General features: G+C 46.0%; 2 protein-coding genes across 2 annotated transcripts in view; both read right to left on the bottom strand.

Moving 5' to 3' along the window:
* ttc9b (tetratricopeptide repeat domain 9B) overlaps positions 1–2,359 on the bottom strand; it is a gene marked incomplete at its 3' end in the record, with an annotated part of 11,231 nt that extends 8,872 nt beyond the window's left edge. Inside the window, 2 exon segments of the mRNA XM_084311489.1 lie at positions 1,911–2,145; positions 2,147–2,359. Of these exon segments, the coding sequence (XP_084167615.1) occupies positions 1,911–2,145; positions 2,147–2,323 (412 nt within the window). The 5' untranslated portion in view covers positions 2,324–2,359.
* Positions 2,360–4,464: 2,105 nt separating this feature from the next.
* cUnh19orf47 (chromosome Un C19orf47 homolog) lies at positions 4,465–20,359 on the bottom strand. Its single transcript, XM_084320425.1, has 8 exons — positions 20,335–20,359; positions 19,007–19,094; positions 17,583–17,697; positions 16,255–16,336; positions 12,036–12,164; positions 10,742–10,894; positions 8,122–8,192; positions 4,465–7,405 (listed from the first exon to the last, which is right to left on the bottom strand). Exons 1-8 carry the CDS (start codon positions 20,351–20,353, stop codon positions 6,806–6,808), a joined length of 1,257 nt encoding a protein of 418 aa, XP_084176551.1. The 5' UTR covers positions 20,354–20,359; the 3' UTR covers positions 4,465–6,805.
* Positions 20,360–21,138: the final 779 nt, after the last annotated feature.

Genomic DNA, 21,138 nt, shown 5'->3' with positions numbered 1-21,138 from the left:
CTTTACCCTCATACGCCCAGCTGTATTTCATCCCCCTAATTCGCACGCGGTCAAGCACCCCACTCTCCACAGCTGCACTCAATCCTTCCCTGATGGGGGGACTACTTCTACTCCTCGATGCTGACCAGAAGCTGTCGTGGTATTAATTACCACTGCCCAGGTACGACGTCTCTGCCGAAAGCTCTGCTAGATACCAACCGTGTATTTGCCTATTCTAACCTGTTTCTCTCCTGTGCCCCAAAGGACCGCCGTCCTGCCTGGACGTCACCTGTTCCCGAAGAGGAACACTTGTTCTCCCGCTGCAACCCAGCAGCTCCCAAGACAAGCACCAGGACCGCTTGCTCGCTCACTGCCGCCGCGGCAGCCACAGGACAGAACATAACCCCGTTCTATTTCCCCCAATTCCTGTGTTGCTCAATTGACATTAAACACCCTTGAAACCGCTCCTATCTCTTCTCGTGTATTCAGCAATTGGGCTGTGCTCCAGACCCCAGTTCTCACACTTTGAGGTACCAACGTTTTGTTTGAGCCTTCAATTTAACCACTTTGTTATTCAACCATGACTGGAATATTTTAAAACGAACTTGCGGACTGGAACTCATTAAATAAATACGGGTAAATACTGGGATGGAGGTGCTTTTTTTTCTCTCCATCAGATACATAAACACATTCCACCTATGGATGATCTATGACACGGATCTCTAACCTATTTGTAATCGAGGACACATAAAAATGCATATGAATTAGGCAGTGGAAGCCCATTTGATAGGAATCTGTCCCAGGGAGTTAAATATTATTTAGTGCAGAATTCCATAACTGTGTATGATGCAGGTGGGGAGATAAAAACCTGGAGAGAGTGACGCTGTGATCAGAATAGTCATCCTTATATAGTCTTGTATTGCGCTAAGTTGTGTTGAATGAAGTAATAGTGATATTAAACTATTCTCATTCTGCTGAGTACCCAGGAACCCCCTCAAGGAGCAGGTGTTCGTGGCAGGTGGTTTATTCCATAGCTTTCCAATCTGCCTGCATTTATCCCCCGCCCCAAATTATGTATTTGTCCCCCTCATCACTCACACTGTCTTTCTCACTGCGATAAGAGCAAATCAATACAAAATCAATTAGAATTGTGCCTTTTGGCAACATAATGGCTTACTGAAAAGGAGGGAAAGAAAGAAGAAAGAAAGAAAGAGAAAGAAAGAAAGAAAGAAGAAAGAAAGAAAGAAAGAAAGAAAGAAAGAAAGAAAGAAAGAAAGAAAGAAAGAAAGAAAGAAAGAAAGAAAGAAAGAAAGAAAGAAAGAAAGAGAAAGAAAGAAAGAAAGAAAGAAAGAAAGAAAGAAAGAAAGAAAGAAAGAAAGAAAGAAAGAAAGAAAGAAAGAAAGAAAGAAAGAAAGAAAGAAAGAAAGAGGGCTATAATGTAGCAAACAGAAATGAACACAAGTTGCACGAGTGACAAGTAAAATAATGAGCCATGCCTGGAACTGGCAAAACAATGATAGTGTTTCTTAATGAACCGTCTCAATAAAACGACACGTAGGTTGTGACGGCTGGCAAATCGCTTTCGCTTGATAACGCACTCGTTTGCTCACACACAATTAAAAAACTATTTAATCGCCATTCAAATCAGCACCACATGCCTTATCTCTCCTATATGTGTATGTCTTATTTAGAATAAATAATTTGGCAGCCTTCTATGAAGGATGTAGAAGGATGTAGAATGTGAAATGTGTAGAATTACGCGACCTAGTAAAGCCTATTCCTTCTATGAACCCTGTGGGGCCGGAAAACAAACTAATGTTCGTTCATATAGAAGGAATAGGCTTCAGGTCGCATAATTCCACAGCTGTCACGGGCTGTCATATATAGGCTATAAGCTGCGGGCGCGTGCTTTTCAGGTTCGAGACCTTTACCTGTCAGACTGTCATAGCACTCGATCTCCGTGCTCTCCACGGCTCTCCGCTGATCATCTGTCAGCTTGCAGGTTGCGGCTTGGCTGAGCAGGTTGACCTCAGAGCCCCCAGAGGTCCCGTCGATGACATGCACCCCCTTCAGCTGCAGCAGCGCCCGGTGGTACTTCCCTATGGCTTCCCGGAATTTCTTCTCCTTGTAGCAACGGTGGCCCTCCACCTTGAAGTCGACGGCTTTTCTGGATCTTCGCCTCCATGTCCATCTCACCAGCCGAGCCGGCTCGACACCCACCACCACCAGCACCGGCACTGGCACCGGCGTCTCCGCCTCCTGCCCCCGCGGCTGCTGCCAGGCTCCGGCCCCCCGTCTCCGGGTAGCTCTTCAGGCTCTTGATGGGGTGCTGCTTGGCTTCCATGTCTCCTCTCAGTGCAGGGCTGAGATGGAGCGGGCCATGCTGCTGTTTCCCGGCGAGAAGGTCTGGTTTCTCGGGGAGGACTGGACCAGCGTGCAGCTGTGCATAAAGCACGCGAGACGGACGGAGCGTGGGGGAGCGCGCGAGACGGTTATAGGCGCCGCGCGGCAACAATGAAGAAAGAGGCTCGAGACGCGGGGGGCTTATCAGAAATGTCTCCGCAATGCAAATCTTGGGCTCTGCAAATATATAGGGCTAAAAAAAATCTAAACTCAGCATCTATATAAACTGGTGTTTTCGATTTCAAAAAGGACAAATAATTGACAGTGCGGCTCCTCGAATTCCCTCTCCGTGGATATTTGCATTGGTCTCTCGTCAAAGGATGCTCGGGTTGTGTGTAGTGGAGCCTCCGACTGGCACGGCGCAGCTTCAGCACCACAGACAGCGGCGCACGCAACCCCCCCGCGCGCGTTGCATTGTGGGGAAGAGAGGAATCGCGAGGCGCTGCATCACGAGCGCATGCGTCAAATCTTGCATATTGGCAAAGCTGTAAAATGGACAAATACCTGCTACGACATGATCGATTGTCATCCGTCTGTGTAGCTTTTTTACCAAATAAAATAATAATAAATATAATAAAACAATAATACATTATTATTATTATAATAATACATACAAAATTGTACAGTAAAAGTATCTTCATCCCAGAAATAACAGACTATCTGCTCAAGCGGACAGAGTTGGTAAGGAATACGGTGTGTACGATACATCTATTAATATATAACATCTGATGTGATTCATTAATATTTCTGAACTTATCAAATGTATATAACCTAATTACAGATGACGTCATTCTGGTCCAGTCAGAACAGGGGCTGCTGTCGTGTTATTATTATGTTATCATGCCATGATTCAGGGAGAAGACACTAATTGTGCAGGTGACTTCAGTTTCCATTCCCATCACATAGCTCGTCTGTCAACACAAGCAGTTATCGATCAGACCGTCTGATCACAGGGAAGAATCAGATGACATTCACCGGGATGAATGAATGAAAACTTTATTTAACAGGTTGCAGAATGGGTACAATACAGTACGTCTCAATACACACAATTGTTATAAATGGGATGCAGACCAGAGAAAGACGTTTGTCTTGTTTACATCAGGGTCCCCCATTTTCTATTCATAGTGGATATAGACCACTGCACTTCCGCGTTACATGGATGTCGCGATGCTCAAAATACCGGAAGTGTTGCGGTGGTGGTGGACCGTTGAACCTGCAGGTGGTGGAAGACGAGTGGGACAGCGACCCCAAGTGGACATACTCTAAAATACATCGGGTTGTACACGCTAGCCCACCGCCAAACGACGTCCACACGCATCTACATTTACAGTATCCGCATCGTCTTGAATTACTTTCTTGCTTTTGACCTCCAATTCCGTCGGTTTTATTTTATTTTGTAATGTATTTATTTTATTTTTTTGGCATAGTTTTGTTTCTTCTACCCATGTAAAGCGTCTTTGAGCATCTGGAAAAGCGCTATATAAAATACTAAATAGATGTATTATTATTATTATTATTATTACTTTGCCATTTATTTACCCCACCTGCTGACATGTTGTTCACTTCATTAACTGAGTCAGGTTATTATGCAACCTATGAATTCATTGTATTCCTTGTTCCTCAGCAGTCGAGTCAATATTTGTGAACATGCTGCATGCACCACTATGATAAAGAGGAAAGATGTTTTGTATTCTGCAACAGCTAACGTTGAGTAGTCACCCGGGTGTAACCAAAAATGTTGGGGCTGCAGATTATATTTGTTCACACCCATGCAATTTAAATTCTTGTCGAGACCTGGCTGTTAGTATTACAATACTCTGAGCAGATAGGGGATCGTGTCTTGCTGAGATCTTGTCATCTCAATTAGAGATAAGTGTCAGTTTAACATGCTTATTGATAAACGATTAGCTTCTCATTTCTTCCCCAGAGAACAAAGATATCGACTAAGACACTAAGTGCTCATATACCGGGCTTCAATGCAGGGATGTCTCATTAGCAGATTCAAGGGACATGCAACTGACATTCCTAGGAATCACAGTCGGAGATATAATAAAGGCTGGAATTACGACAACTGAGACGTGTTTTTAAATTTTTTTTTCTTTTCATTTCATTTTTTAAATGACATCCAAGTACAATTTCTCAAGAGTAGGGAGGTTTTGTTTCTTTATATCTTAGAAATCACTGCGATTAAACGTTGATGTTTTTGTCATAATTTCTCCATTCTGAAAATCTGTACAGTGTAACAAAGCACTGGTGTGAAGTTTTCATAGACACAAAAAAAGAACAAAAATATACATATAAAAGTCTCGGTGGCCCACAGTGGGCGATACTGGTACAGTACTGTGACTCCCTCCCACACCAGGTCCTATGGCAAAAACAGGGATTCATTATATGGGCGCAAATTAACTCTAACCCTAACGATTTGGCCTTCAGGTAGGTAGTCATACAAAACATTCAGTCCTAAAAAGTGAAAATGGGTCGTCGGGAAACATGCACTTAAAAGTTCTCCGCAAATGCAGAATACGAGGCGGTGAGGTGCTTTTGCTTTGATATAAGGGGGACTTTGAGAGGTTGCCATTACACTTCCCATTTTCTAAGACAAAAAAAGACAAAGGTTGAACTTGTGTAGTCTTTCGTAAACATCTCTCCTCTCTTAACCCTCCCATCAGCAGAAAAATGTTTGAGGTGACCGTTGACACAAATCAAGAAAATACTTGAAAATCAATCTACTATCTAAAGCCCCAAGATCAAAAAGGTGTTCTATATATGAAATTGGATCAGCCCAGTCTTGGAAAACATCCTCTTTTTCGTCACACAATCCCTTCAGAAATTAATTTGTAGCAGCTATAATAAAAGTGATCTTCAACATAATATGATGCCATGCATTCTACAGGACAGCAAAAGGTACAGTTTAAACAGAGACCTAGATACGCTCGTCATTTTGAGCCACTACGTGCGAGAGATACGAGGTCCTCTCGGGTGGCCTCGTGGGTGCCGTGCCTAGGACTTAACGATATTATAAACATTATTAAACCACAGCTTGGTAAGAAACAGAGTGGTTATAAAAACCAGTACAAGGGTGTTAATTCACTCAGAAGACAGCGTATTGTGGAATATTAATGTCAGGACCGGAGTGATGTTTTTCCAGCATCAGGTGCATCATTTGATTTGTTCTAGCCGTTTTAGTGCACCCTCTCTGGGCACGGCCAACGTGGAGGGGGTGGTGTGGCCCTGTTCTGTGAAAGGAGATACAAGTTAAGCTGAACAAATTCACAGGACCAGTGTAACCGGTTCCTACGAGAGATCAACATTGGCTAACCTGTGCTAGCCGCTGATACATTGTCACAGTTGCTGTGGATTTTCTTTCTTTTTAACCACTAAAAAATCAACTGAATTGTAGCAAACTAGTTTCATTAATGGTTTTGTGGACTAGCTAGCTGATATACTTTACAACTGCGGACACGTGACAGATCGACTGTTGGGCCAATCGGGGTGACCGGGAGTAGATTATGCGGATTTGATATTTGAAACGGTTCGATTCCGTTGATCGACAAGGGGATAGACATCAAAGGGCTTTAGTCATAATTTTCACAACATGTCTTTTACAGGTCATTTACACTTAAATGCAGTGAGATTGAAAAACATTGTACTGAATCTTTAAATAACGAAAAAGGAGAAGGCTGGGAATTAAATTTCTGCAGATAGCGCCAAAGATGTCAAATTAAAATGTCTAAAAAAGCAAAAAGGTAAAAAATATATATATGTCGTTTTAATTTTTTTTCTTTTTTTTAACAACTATTTCAAAATATAAACCTAGAATTCCTCATGCAGGACCAGAGTTCTCCACTTCATCAGGTCGACAGCAGCTGCACAAAAGGGGCAACATCAGAGGCGGCGGGTAACGCAGGCCAGGGAAGGCTCCACTCTCCTACATTTAGCCAAATATCTACAGATATGTATATAAAAAAATAAGGTAATTCTAATTCAATGAGGCCATCACATCCGTGATCCCTGGAGAGGCTAGGTTGCAATTTAACTACGCCTAGCCTACTTTTACACGCATTATCGGTGTGGAATCAGCTGCTTAGTGGTCAAACGTCAGGACATTAATAACTTTGTTATTACGTCGCCTTTGAGGCCACCAATTAAAACACTGTTTGCCGCTTCTCTTTAGCCAACAACAGATGGATTTCAGACTCCCAATAGAACTGTGCGGCGCTGGCTAGCCTTCCCCATCCTCACACCCGCTGCCTCTGGGCAACAGCATGCTGTATAACACAACGCTCTGCGTGAGCTCGGCCATGGTGGTGGGGGATGGATGGAAAAGGATGGCAACACACACAAATGTACAATGTACAGAAATAAGTCTAAATATTCTCAGGGGACGGGGGACAGGGGGGGCATAACAGGAACACAATATGCGTTAGGTCTTCTTGCTGCCCAGTCTTCTGAAGACACTGACGTCACCGATGTCCATCTGGGCGCCGAAGCACTCCCCTCCTCCCGCCGCCACGGCGCTGCTGCTGCTGACCTTGGGGCTGCTGGCCACCGACAGTCGGGCCTGCAGGTCTTTGGACCTGGTGCTAGTCACCCTGTTGTCCTGGGTGTCCGCCAGAGGCAGAGGGGGGGCCGCCGTGTGGCCCGTGCGCGAGGCGACGGGGGGCTTGCCCAGCCTCTGGAGCACGCTCAGCTTGGCGGGGGGCAGAGCGTCGAGGGAGGAGGAGGAGAAGGAGGAGCAGGAGGAAGAGGAGGTGGGAGAGTCGGAGGGGGGCAGTTTGAACTTGCCGCCCAGGCGACGGAGGGTCATGATGGGCGTTTTGGGGGCGGGCTCCTTCTTCTGGGGGAGAGCGGATCTCTTGAGCACGCCGGCGTACTGGAGGACAGAGCCCTCTCCGTCGCTGTCCTCCTCTTCCTCCTCCGCCTCCTCCCCTACTTCCACGTCCATCACGGCCATCTTCCCCCCCGGACTTGAGTCATCCTCCTCTTCATCTGATCTGCCCAGACGACTGAACACACCTGTGGGCTGGAGAGAGAGAGAGAGAGAGAGAGAGAGAAGAGCGACTTGAATAGACAGGAAATTAAGAACAAGTTGTAAAGAAACGTAACACTTTGAGTGCCAGCGACGTGTTATGTCGTCTTATCATGCCCCCCGTTGAGTGCCGACGACGCAAATTGTCGTTTGATTTTTTTATACAGTAAAATGATGCAGTACTGCAGTAAAATAGAAATGGAATATAAAATAATGAAATAGTTCAGTAAAATAAAATATCCCTAATTTAAATACAATAATCTACAGAGCAGTGCATCGCTCTTAAAACTGAAAATAAAACGTAAACAAAGCCTATTGGGACGTTAGACCCTAATGTGAAAACCTGTGATTTGCTTCACCATGTCCACTTTGCTGCCATCTAATTTATACATATTATGTCTGTTTTATATGTCTGCACTTTATGCATTGCTCATTTTATGCCCGTCTTTTTTACTGCCGTGAAGCACTTTGAGCTGCAATTTTTGCATGAAAGGTGCTATACAAATAAAGTTTATTATTATTATTATTATTATTATTATTATTATTATTATAATTAGGTACCGTGAGCGTTTCGGGGGTTGAACCCCCGACACGGTGATGCGACGCACTGAGAGGTCTCACCTTTGAACTGAACTGTTTTTAAATTGTTGTACAGCGACGTTGAGTGCCTTGAAAGGCGCCTTATAAATAAAATGCATTATTATTATTACCTTGCTGTTGGTCATCGTGTCGGCCTTCGATTCGTCTCCGAGTCGCGAGAACACAGACGTCCGATTCAGACCTTTTGGAAGAAACGGAGCAGTTAGACAAAACAGAAGCACCCAGCTGGGTGGATAATATTAAACACCGGGACAAAACAGAAGCACCCAGCTGGGTGGATATTAAACACCGGGACTAAACAGAAGCACCCAGCTGGGTGGATATTAAACACCGGGACTAAACAGAAGCACCCAGCTGGGTGGATATTAACCACCGGGACTAAACAGAAGCACCCAGCTGGGTGGATATTAACCACCGGGACTAAACAGAAGCACCCAGCTGGGTGGATATTAAACACCGGGACTAAACAGAAGCACCCAGCTGGGTGGATATTAAACACCGGGACTAAACAGAAGCACCCAGCTGGGTGGATATTAAACACCGGGACTAAACAGAAGCACCCAGCTGGGTGGATATTAAACACCGGGACTAAACAGAAGCACCCAGCTGGGTGGATATTAAACACCGGGACTAAACAGAAGCACCCAGCTGGGTGGATATTAACCACCGGGACTAAACAGAAGCACCCAGCTGGGTGGATATTAAACACCGGGACTAAACAGAAGCACCCAGCTGGGTGGATATTTTTTTTTTGATCCACTTTTTCTCCCATTTTTCTATATTTTTCTCCCATCCCAATTTCGTATCATCCAATTCAACCCTCCCCTGTCACGAACGCTGTTTCTTGCCTCCCACAAGCCGGCTGCAATGTGGACTAAGTCATACATAGCACAAGTCCCCTCCGGTACTTGAGGTAACAGCAGTCGCATCTTTTCACCTGCGCAGCTCGACCTCTCAGTGTCGAGGAGTAACGCGTGGGAGGCTCACGCTGCCCCCGACACTTCCTGATTCTACTGCGCAGGCGCACCAACCGACTTGTAGGAGTCGCTTGTTCACAACGTTCGATCCCCACCCTTCAGTTTTCCCTCCCCGTAATACGGCCAATGTGTATTACTGCGGACGACCAGCCAAACTGAAAAACAATGTGGAGAGCTGGATTCGAACACGCGAATCCTAGCGTCTCCACACTGGTGGCGAGTGCCTTAGACCACTACACCACCTAGCCGCCCCCAGCTGGGTGGATATTAAACACCGGGACTAAACAGAAGCACCCAGCTGGGTGGATATTAAACACCGGGACTAAACAGAAGCACCCAGCTGGGTGGATATTAAACACCGGGACTAAACAGAAGCACCCAGCTGGGTGGATATTAAACACCGGGACTAAACAGAAGCACCCAGCTGGGTGGATATTAAACACCGGGACTAAACAGAAGCACCCAGCTGGGTGGATATTAAACACCGGGACTAAACGGAAGCACCCAGCTGGGTGGATATTAAACACCGGGACTAAACGGAAGCACCCAGCTGGGTGGATATTAAACACCGGGACTAAACAGAAGCACCCAGCTGGGTGGATATTAAACACCGGGACTAAACAAAAAGACTAAAGGTTAACTCAAACACTGAAAGGAAGAATGTATAGAGGGAAGTGTTAGTAGAGGACGAGAGATTAATTTACCACAAGCACGAGAGAGCTAAATCAGGCGCGCCCCCGGCTTGCAGTTCTTTCTTTTAGTTGCTTGCAGGCAGTGAGCAGTCAGTGGCGTCGTCAGTAGTTTCAGTTAGTAGCGAGGAGTCAATTAATTATTATTATTAGTGTTGAAAGAGGTTTTATTAGGAGGCAGAGAGTGTCGTGTCAGTGGGCTGAGTGGGCGTGGCCCAGGGAGCAGAGTGTCATGTCAGTGGGCGTGGCCCAGGGAGCAGAGGGTCATGTCAGTGGGCGTGGCCCAGGGAGCAGAGTGTCATGTCAGTGGGCTGAGTGGGCGTGGCCCAGGGAGCAGAGTGTCATGTCAGTGGGCGTGGCCCAGGGAGCAGAGTGTCATGTCAGTGGGCGTGGCCCAGGGAGCAGAGTGTCATGTCAGTGGGCTGAGTGGGCGTGGCCCAGGGAGCAGAGTGTCATGTCAGTGGGCGTGGCCCAGGGAGCAGAGTGTCATGTCAGTGGGCTGAGTGGGCGTGGCCCAGGGAGCAGAGTGTCGTGTCAGTGGGCTGAGTGGGCGTGGCCCAGGGAGCAGAGTGTCATGTCAGTGGGCTGAGTGGGCGTGGCCCAGGGAGCAGAGGGTCATGTCAGTGGGCTGAGTGGGCGTGGCCCAGGGAGCAGAGTGTCATGTCAGTGGGCGTGGCCCAGGGAGCAGAGTGCCATGTCAGTGGGCTGAGTGGGCGTGGCCCAGGGAGCAGAGTGTCATGTCAGTGGGCTGAGTGGGCGTGGCCCAGGGAGCAGAGTGTCATGTCAGTGGGCTGAGTGGGCGTGGCCCAGGGAGCAGTGTCATGTCAGTGGGCGTGGCCCAGGGAGCAGAGTGTCATGTCAGTGGGCTGAGTGGGCGTGGCCCAGGGAGCAGTGTCATGTCAGTGGGCTGAGTGGGCGTGGCCCAGGCCGTTTGAGTCAGGAAGCGGTGTCATGTCAGTGGGCTGAGTGGGCGTGGCCCAGGCCGTTTGGGTCAGGAAGCGGTGTCATGTCAGTGGGCTGAGGGCGGATGTGGGAGTGGCCCAGGCCGTTTGGGTCAGGCCTACCTTGCTCCTCCGTCTGCTGGGCCAGGATGCGGCGTGTGCGTGCCGTGGTGCCTTGGGGCATGTTGATGATGTACTTGCCTTCCATCTCCGCCGTGACGCGCCGGCGCTTCACCGACGGCAGACCGTTCCCCTCCTCCGCTGGCCGACTCAAGACTGAAGAGAGAGGAGGCAAAAACACGAGATGAGACCAGATATTCCTTTAGTAGAAGACATAAATATAGGCAATACAATTATAGTACAGTAGAAAAAGTTTAAAAGCGATCAAATTAAATATATATAAAATATATAATTAAATACGGTAAGTTAAAAGTACCAAATTATTATTTATTTTTTATTATAGTTCTAGAGGAGAAAAAGTGGTTGAGGTGGTTGAAAAAGTGAGAGCAGAGAACAGTTGAAAGAGGGAGGAGGGGGTATAAACTATAAACAGAGAAAGAGAGGGAGGAGGAGGTATAAACAGAGAAAGAGAGGGAGGAGGGGGTATAAACAGAGAAAGAGGGGGATGGGGTATAAAGAGAGGTAGGCGGTATAAAGAGAGGGAGGAGGAGGGGGTATAAAGAGAGGAGGGGTATGAAGAGAAAGAGAGGGAGGAGGGGGTATAAAGAGAGAGAGGAGGAGGGGGTAGAAAGAGAGAGAGGAGGAGGGGTATAAAGAGAGAAAGAGAGGGAGGGGTATAAAGAGAGAAAGAGAGCGATGAGGAGGGGGTATAAAGAGAGAGGAGGGGGTAGAAAGAGGGAGGAGGAGGGGGTATAGAGAGAAAGAGAGGGAGGAGGAGGGGGTATAAAGAGAGGGTGGAGGAGGGGGTAGAAAGAGAGGGAGGAGGGGGTATAAAGAGAGAGAGGAGGAGGGGGTATAGAGAGAAAGAGAGGGAGGAGGAGGGGGTATAAAGAGAGGGTGGAGGAGGGGGTATAAAGAGAGGGAGGAGGAGGGGGTATAAAGAGAGGGAGGAGGAGGGGGTATAAAGAGAGGGAGGAGGAGGGGGTATAAAGAGAGAGGAGGAGGGGGTAGAGGGATGAGGAGGGGGTATAAAGAGAGAGGAGGAGGGGGTAGAGGGTGGAGGAGGGGGTATAAAGAGAGAGGAGGAGGGGGGTATAAAGAGAGAGGAGGGGGTAGAGGGATGAGGGGGTATAAAGAGAGAGGAGGAGGGGGTAGAGGGATGAGGAGGGGGTATAAAGAGAGAGGAGGAGGGGGTAGAGGGTGGAGGAGGGGGTATAAAGAGAGGATGGAGGAGGGGGGTATAAAGAGAGAGAGGAGGAGGGTGGTATAAAGAGAGGGAGGAGGAGGGTGGATCTACCTGTCTTTCCGCTCTTGCCCGCCTGTTTGTTGGAAACGGTGACAGAGAGCTGGTTGTCCGGGCGACGGACCGGAGTGTTGGGCGGGGAGTCGCGGCTCAACAAGGCGTTGGCGATCATTCGAGTGGCGGCTGAGGAGGAGAAGAAGCGGGGGAGGTGAGTTATTCTTATCTGGTCTTCACTCCGCCAGGTGTGTATGTGTCTCTCTCTCTCTCTGATTAGGAACCACCTTCATTTCTACACCCCTGAGACAAAAGACGGCGGAGATAGGAGGAGGAGGAGGCGGAGAGACAGCTGGTCAGGACACAGCTGGGAGGCGTGAGAAATGTCTAATGTTAAAATTAAGACGATGATGGAAGGAGGTGTGGTGGCACAGCCTGGCTACTGAAACAAGACAAGACTATTTATATCTGACCCACTTTGCACCGCTCTCTCTCTCTGTTCAGTCTCTGTGCCGTCAAACTTTCAAACCCTGTCGCCTCTCTTTGCCCTGCTGGTACACTGGTACCTGCTTCCTCTCTCTCTCTCTCTCTCTCTCTCTCTCTGACCTGCTTCCTCTCTCTCTCTCTCTCCGTCTCACCTGGGTCATCTCTCCCTGACCTGCTTCCTCTCTCTCTCTCTCTCTCTCCGTCTCACCTGGGTCATCTCTCTCTGACCTGCTTCATCTCTCTCTCTCTCTCTCTCTCCGTCTCACCTGGGTCATCTCTCCATGACCTGCTTCCTCTCTCTCTCTCTCTCCGTCTCACCTGGGTCATCTCTCCATGACCTGCTTCCTCTCTCTCTCTCTCTCCGTCTCACCTGGGTCATCTCTCTCTGACCTGCTTCCTCTCTCTCTCTCTCTCTCTCTCTCTCTCTGTCTCACCTGGGTCATCTCTCTCTGACCTGCTTCCTCTCTCTCTCTCTCTCCGTCTCACCTGGGTCATCTCTCCCTGACCTGCTTCCTCTCTCGCTCTCTCTCTCTCTCTCTGTCTCACCTGGGTCATCTCTCTCTGACCTGCTTCCTCTGTCTCACCTGGGTCATCGCTCTCTGACCCGCTTCCTCTGTCTCACCTGGGTCATCGCTCTCTGACCCGCTTCCTCTGTCTCACCTGGGTCATCTCTCTGACCCGCTTCCTCTGTCTCACCTGGGTCATCGCTCTCTGACCCGCTTCCTCTGTCTCACCTGGGTCATCGCTCTCTGACCCGCTTCCTCTGTCTCACCTGGGTCATCGCTCTCTGACCCGCTTCCTCTGTCTCACCTGGGTCATCTCTCCATGACCCGCTTCCTCTGTCTCACCTGGGTCATCTCTCCATGACCCGCTTCATCTGTCTCTCCTGGTGCATCTCTCTCTGACCTGCTTCCTCTGTCTCTCTGTCTCACCTGGGCCATCTCTCTCTGACCTGCTTCCTCTGTCTCTCTGTCTCACCTGGGCCATCTCTCCATGACCCGCTTCCTCTGTCTCACCTGGTGCATCTCTCTCTGACCTGCTTCATCTGTCTCTCCTGGTGCATCTCTCTCTGACCTGCTTCATCTCTCCGTCTGTCTCACCTGGATCATCTCTCCCTCCGTCTCACCTGGGCCATCTCTCCATGACCCGCTTCATCTGTCTCTCCTGGTGCATCTCTCTCTGACCTGCTTCCTCTGTCTCTCCTGGTGCATCTCTCTCTGACCCCTCTTCAACTCAACTATTTCCGTTTTTTTAGAAAGAAGATATAATTTATAGAAGGGAAAGATAATAATTAATGTTTAGCCAATTATGCTTAGCCTCTAACCTCTGGTTCCCTTTCCCTGCGGCTCAGCCTGAGCACGATCTGTCGTCTTGGTGATAGATTTGAAACGCTTCTCATTATGATCTGAAAATCAAGGAGGCTAACGTTAACGTTTCACACATTTCATACCGACAGGTCGCGCGCTTTGCACTTGGTACATGAAAAGCTGGTCAAGTATGAAGCAGCTAATGAGATCTTGCTGGTAAAACCAGTGGCTAAATAAAAAAAGTATTAATTGGATCTATTGCATTATTTTGTGGGAAACCAGACTTCAAAACTGAATATCAGCATTTCTTGATGATGCCGATATACGTCAGACGGGCAAGACATCAATCACACTGAATTGTGATCGCCACACCTCTATTTAGGTCAGGACACGCCCCTTTTGGGGGGAAACAACTCTGGGAATAAATTAGATGTTTGTTCATGAACTACAACTTTAGGACAAAACACACACTTTCACGCTGAAGACCATCGTTGCCCAGAAATAGTCATTACCTCTTGATGACAGCTAGGTTTACACTAATGTTAGCTATATTGGCCAACTAGCTTAGCCGGTAGGGATGGGTACCGAATTCGGTACTTTTGAGGTACCAAACCGAAACACGTCGGTACTACCGAGTATCGAATCAAGTGAGAAACCGAAAAAAAAATAGAAAAAAAATAGAAAAAATATTTTTATTATTATTATTTCTTTTTACTTTTTTTTTTTTTTTTTACTTTTTTCTTTTCATGTCAACGTTCACACGCACAATATATGCTTACCTAGGATTTGACTTGATTCAACAACAAAGCAGTCGGAGCAATGACAAGCCGAAAACTGTCGAAATTGTAGTTATTTGAAGTTTGGATTTTTTTTTTACGACTGAGGTAGGTAAATTAAATTTCTTGAGACTAAAGTACCGAAAAAAGGTACCGTTGGGTACCGGTATCGATTCACAGGTACCGGTACAAATGTGAAAGGTACCCATCCCTATTAGCCGGTTGATAATGTTAGCTATATTGGCCAACTAGCTTAGCTAGTTGATGACAGCTAGGTTTACACTAATGTTAGCTATATTGGCCAACTAGCTTAGCTAGTTGATGACAGCTAGGTTTACACTAATGTTAGCTATATTGGCCAACTAGCTTAGCTAGTTGATGACAGCTAGGTTTACACTAATGTTAGCTATATTGGCCAACTAGCTTAGCTAGTTGATGACAGCTAGGTTTACACTAATGTTAGCTATATTGGCCAACTAGCTTAGCTAGTTGATGACAGCTAGGTTTACACTAATGTTAGCTATATTGGCCAACTAGCTTAGCTAGTTGATGACAGCTAGGTTTACACTAATGTTAGCTATATTGGCCAACTAGCTTAGCTAGTTGATGACAGCTAGGTTTACACTAATGTTAGGTATATTGGCCAACTAGCTTAGCCGGTTGAAGACAGCTAGGTTTGCACTTACTAACATTTGCCTAAATAAATAGCTTTATAGTTAGCTTAAATTTAGCTTGATAAAATATTACTAATCTTTGGATATCAACTATTGCAGTATTTTGCCCTTTCAAATTATTATTATTATTATAATATATATTTCAGAACCGTATTTAGCCCCTTTCTGACTAATCTAGCATGAAGTGACTGGTATCAACAGATTCTTTGAGATCTCTAATTTCATATGATTGTTTTTGCTCTAGCACTAAAATAGAGGCCGTTAGCGTCTGTGAAAGGATGGTAATGTTGGTGGCCGTTATCAGAAATTCTATATGGGCCAATGCAGATATTTTTTTAATGACCAGCGTTGGCCAAACTGATATCGGTAGTCCACTAGATTTTACAATAACGTCATCCATAATATATACTGTACATATTGTAAAAAAAAAGATATACATAAAATACCATTTTGAATTAAATATCACCATAACAATTGTATTACAGGATGAAGACATAAAAATCATGTTATATCACACTGTAGGTTTTACCGGATATCTAAATACCGCCAACCACCAGTATAACTTCAAAACTAAAGAATATGTATTTTAAGTCAGAGTATATACCCACGGCACGCACATCTCTTTTCCAGGTGCTGAGTTGGATTATTTTTTATATATATATAAAACTTTTACTATATCGCCCAGACAGGTCTGTGTCTGGGAAACACTGCAGGATGAATGCATTTCATTATTTACAAAAAATTTAATCCGCTGGAACATCTATAATTAGCTGAAATAGGTTTTTAGCATAGCGTTTCATACAGCTTTAACAATGACAATCCAAAAACTGTTATAAGCCTGGTCCACCCTGATGATCTCAATACTCACGGGTATTAGCAGGTCTTCTGAGCTCAGCCTATTTAAAAAAAATTAATCCTCTGGAATATATATAATTAGCTGAAATAGGTTTTCAGTATAGCGTTTCATACAGCTTTAACAATGACAATCCAAAAACTGTTATAAGCCTGGTCCACCACGATGGATCTCAATACTCACGGGTATTAGCAGTTCTTCTGAGCTCAGCCTGGACATTGCTCTGTCCTGAGGTGATGGCTTCAGTGGCCATTTTGCACATGTCCTGTAGATATTGGAGAAAAAGATGAAGTATGTGAGAATTCCACACAAGAACTGCACTAACCTTCCCTCTCCTCGTGGGCAGCGTGTTGAAGTGTCCTTGAGCAAGACACTTACACAACCCCTAATTGCTCCCAATGAGTAGGTCACCCCCCCCCCTCTCTTAATTTCAGATATTGATTGAAGAAGTGTGTTTTTTGTCTAGGGTGGGTTTCGGCTGTCCTGACTGTGGTGGGAAGTTCATTGCACCATTGTGGAGCATGGACCGAGAATAGCCGGCTTCTCTTTGATGACCCCCCCCCCGGAGCTCGGATAGGAGTGGGTCTGAGGCTGCCAGAAGATGTAGAGCGGAGGGGTCTTGAGGGTGTGTAGTTAAGAGACCATTGACCGGAGGTAGGAGGGAGCCGTTCCCTTGGCTGCACGATATGCCAGGTCAAGGACATTGAAGCGGATTCGTGCGGGAATGGGAAGCCAGTGCAGCTCTCCAAGAAGTGGGGTAACATGGTCAGATGGACTGCTGTGTTCTGTAGCAGTTTTTAGCAGTTCTACCTTTTCTCCCCATTTTTCTCCCGTCCCCAATTTCGTATTGTCCAATTCTACCCTCCCCTGTCTCGAACGCTGTTAGGCCATGCCTCCCACAAGCCGGCTGCAATGTGGACAAAGCCTTACATCACGTGTCCCCTCCGGTACTCGAGGAGGCAGCCGTCGCATCTTTTCACCTGCACAGCGCGATCTCTCAGCGGCGAGGGTCTGCGTGGGAGGGACACGCCGCCCCCCCCGTCGCTTCCTGATTCTACTGCGCAGGCGCACCAACCGACCTGTAGGAGTCGCTGTCCACAACGTCCGATCCCCACCCACCAGCTTCCCACCCCCTAATACTGCCAATTGTATTAGTATGAACGACCAGCCAAGCTGGTAGCAACGCAGAGAGCTGGGCTCGAACCCAGCATCTCCCGCGTTGGTGGCGAGCGCCTTGCCCACTGCGCCACCCAGATGTTCTGTAGCAGTTGAAGTGGTTTGGTGGCGGTAGCTTCCCGGTCAGCCAGCTAGCAGTGTATTGCAGTAGTCGAGGAGAGACATGACTTGATTGGAGGAGGAGTTGGGTGGCTTCTTTTGTTAACAATTGGTAAGTGCCAATTGGTACACATTGATACCACTACACGGGGGGAGGGAGGTGTTAGCAAATGGCCTTGAAAGGAAATGTAAAGTCACACTTGTTACTGTGGCGGGCACGGCTCTCAACTCCTCACCTGCCTGTAGACCTGCTTGGCATGTTTCAGGATGGCGATGATGTCACCAATAACCGAGATGCCCAAGTCCATCATGATCTCCTTGCTGAGATCCATCAGCATGTTCTTCTGGATTCTGCAGAGACACGGTCAAAGATGTATAAGTATGCGTTTGGTGAACTGACCATCTCAAACCAGCCCACTATTGAATTGAAAATGGGGGACCCTGATGGAAACAAGACAAAAGTCTTTCTCAGGTCTGCAACCCCTTAACAATTGTGTGTATTGAGCCGTACTGATTTTTGTACCCATTCTGCAATCTGTTAAATAAAGTTTTCATTCATTCACCATCCAATCACAGCTGTCGCTTCCCTGGGGAAACACTTAGAAAAACTTTCTTTGTCGAGTACAATAGATGTACAGGAATTTGCTGTGGTAACAAATAGTGCCTAAACACATACTAACAAAATACAAAGTTCACCGATGCGATAGTAACACAGTAGAATGAACACAGCACCGCTCATACAATGCACACATTTTAGCATTTTGTACTTTCGTTTTTTTTTTATGGTGTTTGGTCTTTATTTATTTTTTTACTTTATGAAGTACAATTTCAGGAGGGTCGTACAGAACCAAGCATTTCACTATACTGTACGTATGCACCTTATGTGACAAATAAAACTTGAAAACATCACACTCTCCACATGGGCTCAGATATTATTGTCAACTGCAGAGTGGGAGAGGTTCCGTTTTGAGGATCTTAAAATTCAAACTGTTGACACAGGTTTCGGATGTGAGTTTTTTTTTTTTTTTTTTTAACTTTTTTTTAGCGTTTATCGCTTTTCTGGTCAAGCATGACCGACAGAAACAGGTTGAAATGGGATGTAGAGCAGGGGAAGACATTCTGAGAAATGACGGCGGGTCCGGGAATCGAACTCGTGTCCCCCAGATCTGTGACGAGCACGGTTTTCCCCGACGCAGAAATAGCGCCGAGATATGCAGTGAGCTACGGGAGCTCCCCCCGGATGTGAGTTTTTTTTTTTTTTTTTTTTTTTTTTTACTTTGACCAGACAGCTGGTTCTTTTCAGCGTTTATCGCTTTTTCTGGTCAAGCATGACCGACAGAAACAGGTTGAATGGGGTATAGATTAGGGGAAGACACTGAGAAAATACGGCGAGTCCGGGAGTCGAACTCGTGTCCCCCAGATCCGTGACGCGCACGGTTGTGACTGTCCCCGACGCCGAAATAGCGCCGAGATACGCGGTGAGCTACTGGAGCTCCCCCCCGGATGAGAGTTTTAAACAACAAATGGCGAGGCGCTAAACACAAAACGGATACAGTATACAGCCTGTAACTTGCATAATAAACACAATCTGCCTCCTCTCTGTTCCTTTTGGTTTCCTCCAGATAGTTCGTCCACACTTTAATATGTCATCATCACTTACCTGTTGTCTACAAAGGACACGGCATAGTTGACCGCTAGGCCGGCCGGGATCCCAGCTTCCTCGAAGAACCGGATCCACTCGGAGGTGGCTGCGGAGTCCAGAGGAGAGTTTTATTAAAAAGCAGCTTAATAAGAAACAAACGATCTCAGTAACCATGTGAGAAAATCGTGTATTATTTCGGGGTGCATTTCCAAAGCATTTATTGGCTGTGGGTGAGCAGACCATTTTGACTTGGGTCAGCGAATGAATCACTAGGAAGGAACAGAAGGAAATCTAATGGAAAAAACGAATGGGGGAGACGTAAAAACCCAGTGGGGTCACCACCACATGCTGAACTTCAGCAGCTGAAGTGATCACACAACACATGTTAAGCCGGACCAGCTGGGCGTTATTTATAAAAAACCATGATGAAGCCTAGGGAGTGAAATTACAGATGGGGGTTTGAGCCACTGGCAGAACAATAGCTCTGCCTACTAGCAAGCCTGCAGTACAACAAGCAAGAGTTCTACGATAGTTTGATAATAATAATTCATTAGTTAAACAAAACACAGACAACTGGACTAAATAAAAATACATAGTTTAGGAATCAAGTTGGCGTTATTCCATCCATGGTAATACATCTGTAGGTGTACGTCTACTACTTTCTCATGTTCAAATACATTAATATGTAAAAATCCTGATTATTTCCACGAATACCATTATTACACAGAGCCTGAATGAATGAAAACTTTATTTATTTAACAGATTGCAGAATGGGTACAATACAGTACAATACACACAATTGTTAAGGGGATGCAGATCAGAGAAATACTCTCGTCTTGTTTACATCAGGGTCCCCCATTTTCAATTCATCATGATCCTACAACTCATTTAAAGATTAACTAGGCCCAGTGAAAGTATTCTAAAGTGTAATTTCCATGGCCTTGGAGTGGCATACCCCTCTATATTATATATTACGGTAGAGCCACATGGAACTAGATTAGGTTAACTAAGCAGCACCGACAACACAACTAGGGAATCAAACAAAGAAAACAAGTTAAACGAATGGGCTGATGTAGTTGATTATGGATGTTATTCGTTAGTTAAGCTCAACTAGCATAAGACATGCTAACACGTTAGCTAGCTGGCGGCTAGCCGGGCATTATGCGGGTGATACCGGGTACCTGCTGCCACAATAAATAAACACCACCAGCCACTCTGGAATTCTACGACAGCATTGTAATAATGTGATGATGTACTGGACATAACGTATAACATTACTGAAATATTTTAAGCATTATTACCAAGCACTCAACCACGCTAGCTACTAGCCCCCTTTTTTCTCTCACCTGTTGTCACGGACGCCATGTTTATCAAAGAACGGCCAGCTGCATCCGGGCCGTTCACTCTGCTGATGACGGGACTTCCGGGAGGCGGGAGCAGTTACATTGGGGATAGGTCTTGAAGATCTGAATTCTTGCCACTAGAGGGCAGCGCAGACTGTAGCTCAAACAAAGACTATTTATACCACCTCCCCCCCAGAAAATGTTTTTAGATTCAACTTCTTTAGATTAAAATGTATTGTCATTATAGAGCACAAGTACAGTCTACTATGAATTGAAAATGGGGGACCCTGATGTAAACAAGACAAACGTCTTTCTCTGGTCTGCATCCCCTTAACAATTGTATGTATTGAGCCGTACTGTATTGTACCCATTCTGCAATCTGTTAAATAACGTTTTAATTCATTCATTCATTCATTCATTCATTCATTCATTCATTCATTCAGTACAACAAAAACAAGTTTGGCATCTAACCAGAGTGCAAATGTAACAGTAACGGGGAATAGCAATATACAATGTGCCAGTGATTAAACTGGAGTATATATAAGTGAGTACAACTGAGTAATAATGCTAATCAGATGTATGTACAGTGTTAAAGTATCATTATGTACAGTGATACAGGTATAAAGACCCTATGTCATACTGGCCAGCGGCATAACTAGTAAGAGTAGGTAAGGAACATGTACAGATATAGATATGGTATATACAAGTATGTAAAAAGGATTATATGCAGAATGCAGGATATAAAGACAGATGTGGATAAATATATATAGAGTAAATACATATAGAGTCATACAGAGTTATATGGGT

Source organism: Notolepis coatsorum, assembly GCF_963971535.1.
Source record: "Notolepis coatsorum genome assembly, chromosome: 1".
In the NCBI taxonomy this organism is placed as follows: Eukaryota; Metazoa; Chordata; class Actinopteri; order Aulopiformes; family Paralepididae; genus Notolepis; species Notolepis coatsorum.
This window is presented reverse-complemented; position numbering and strand designations above follow the sequence as displayed.

Bases quoted from the DNA above. Each gene is read 5' to 3' on its own strand.
- cUnh19orf47 (XM_084320425.1), bottom strand. The intron at 17,698-19,006 runs GTAAGTGATGAT...GTGTCTCTGCAG, and splicing joins GTGTCCTTTGTAGACAACAG to AATCCAGAAGAACATGCTGA. The intron at 7,406-8,121 runs GTAATAATAATA...CTCTCTCTCCAG, and splicing joins ACACGATGACCAACAGCAAG to CCCACAGGTGTGTTCAGTCG.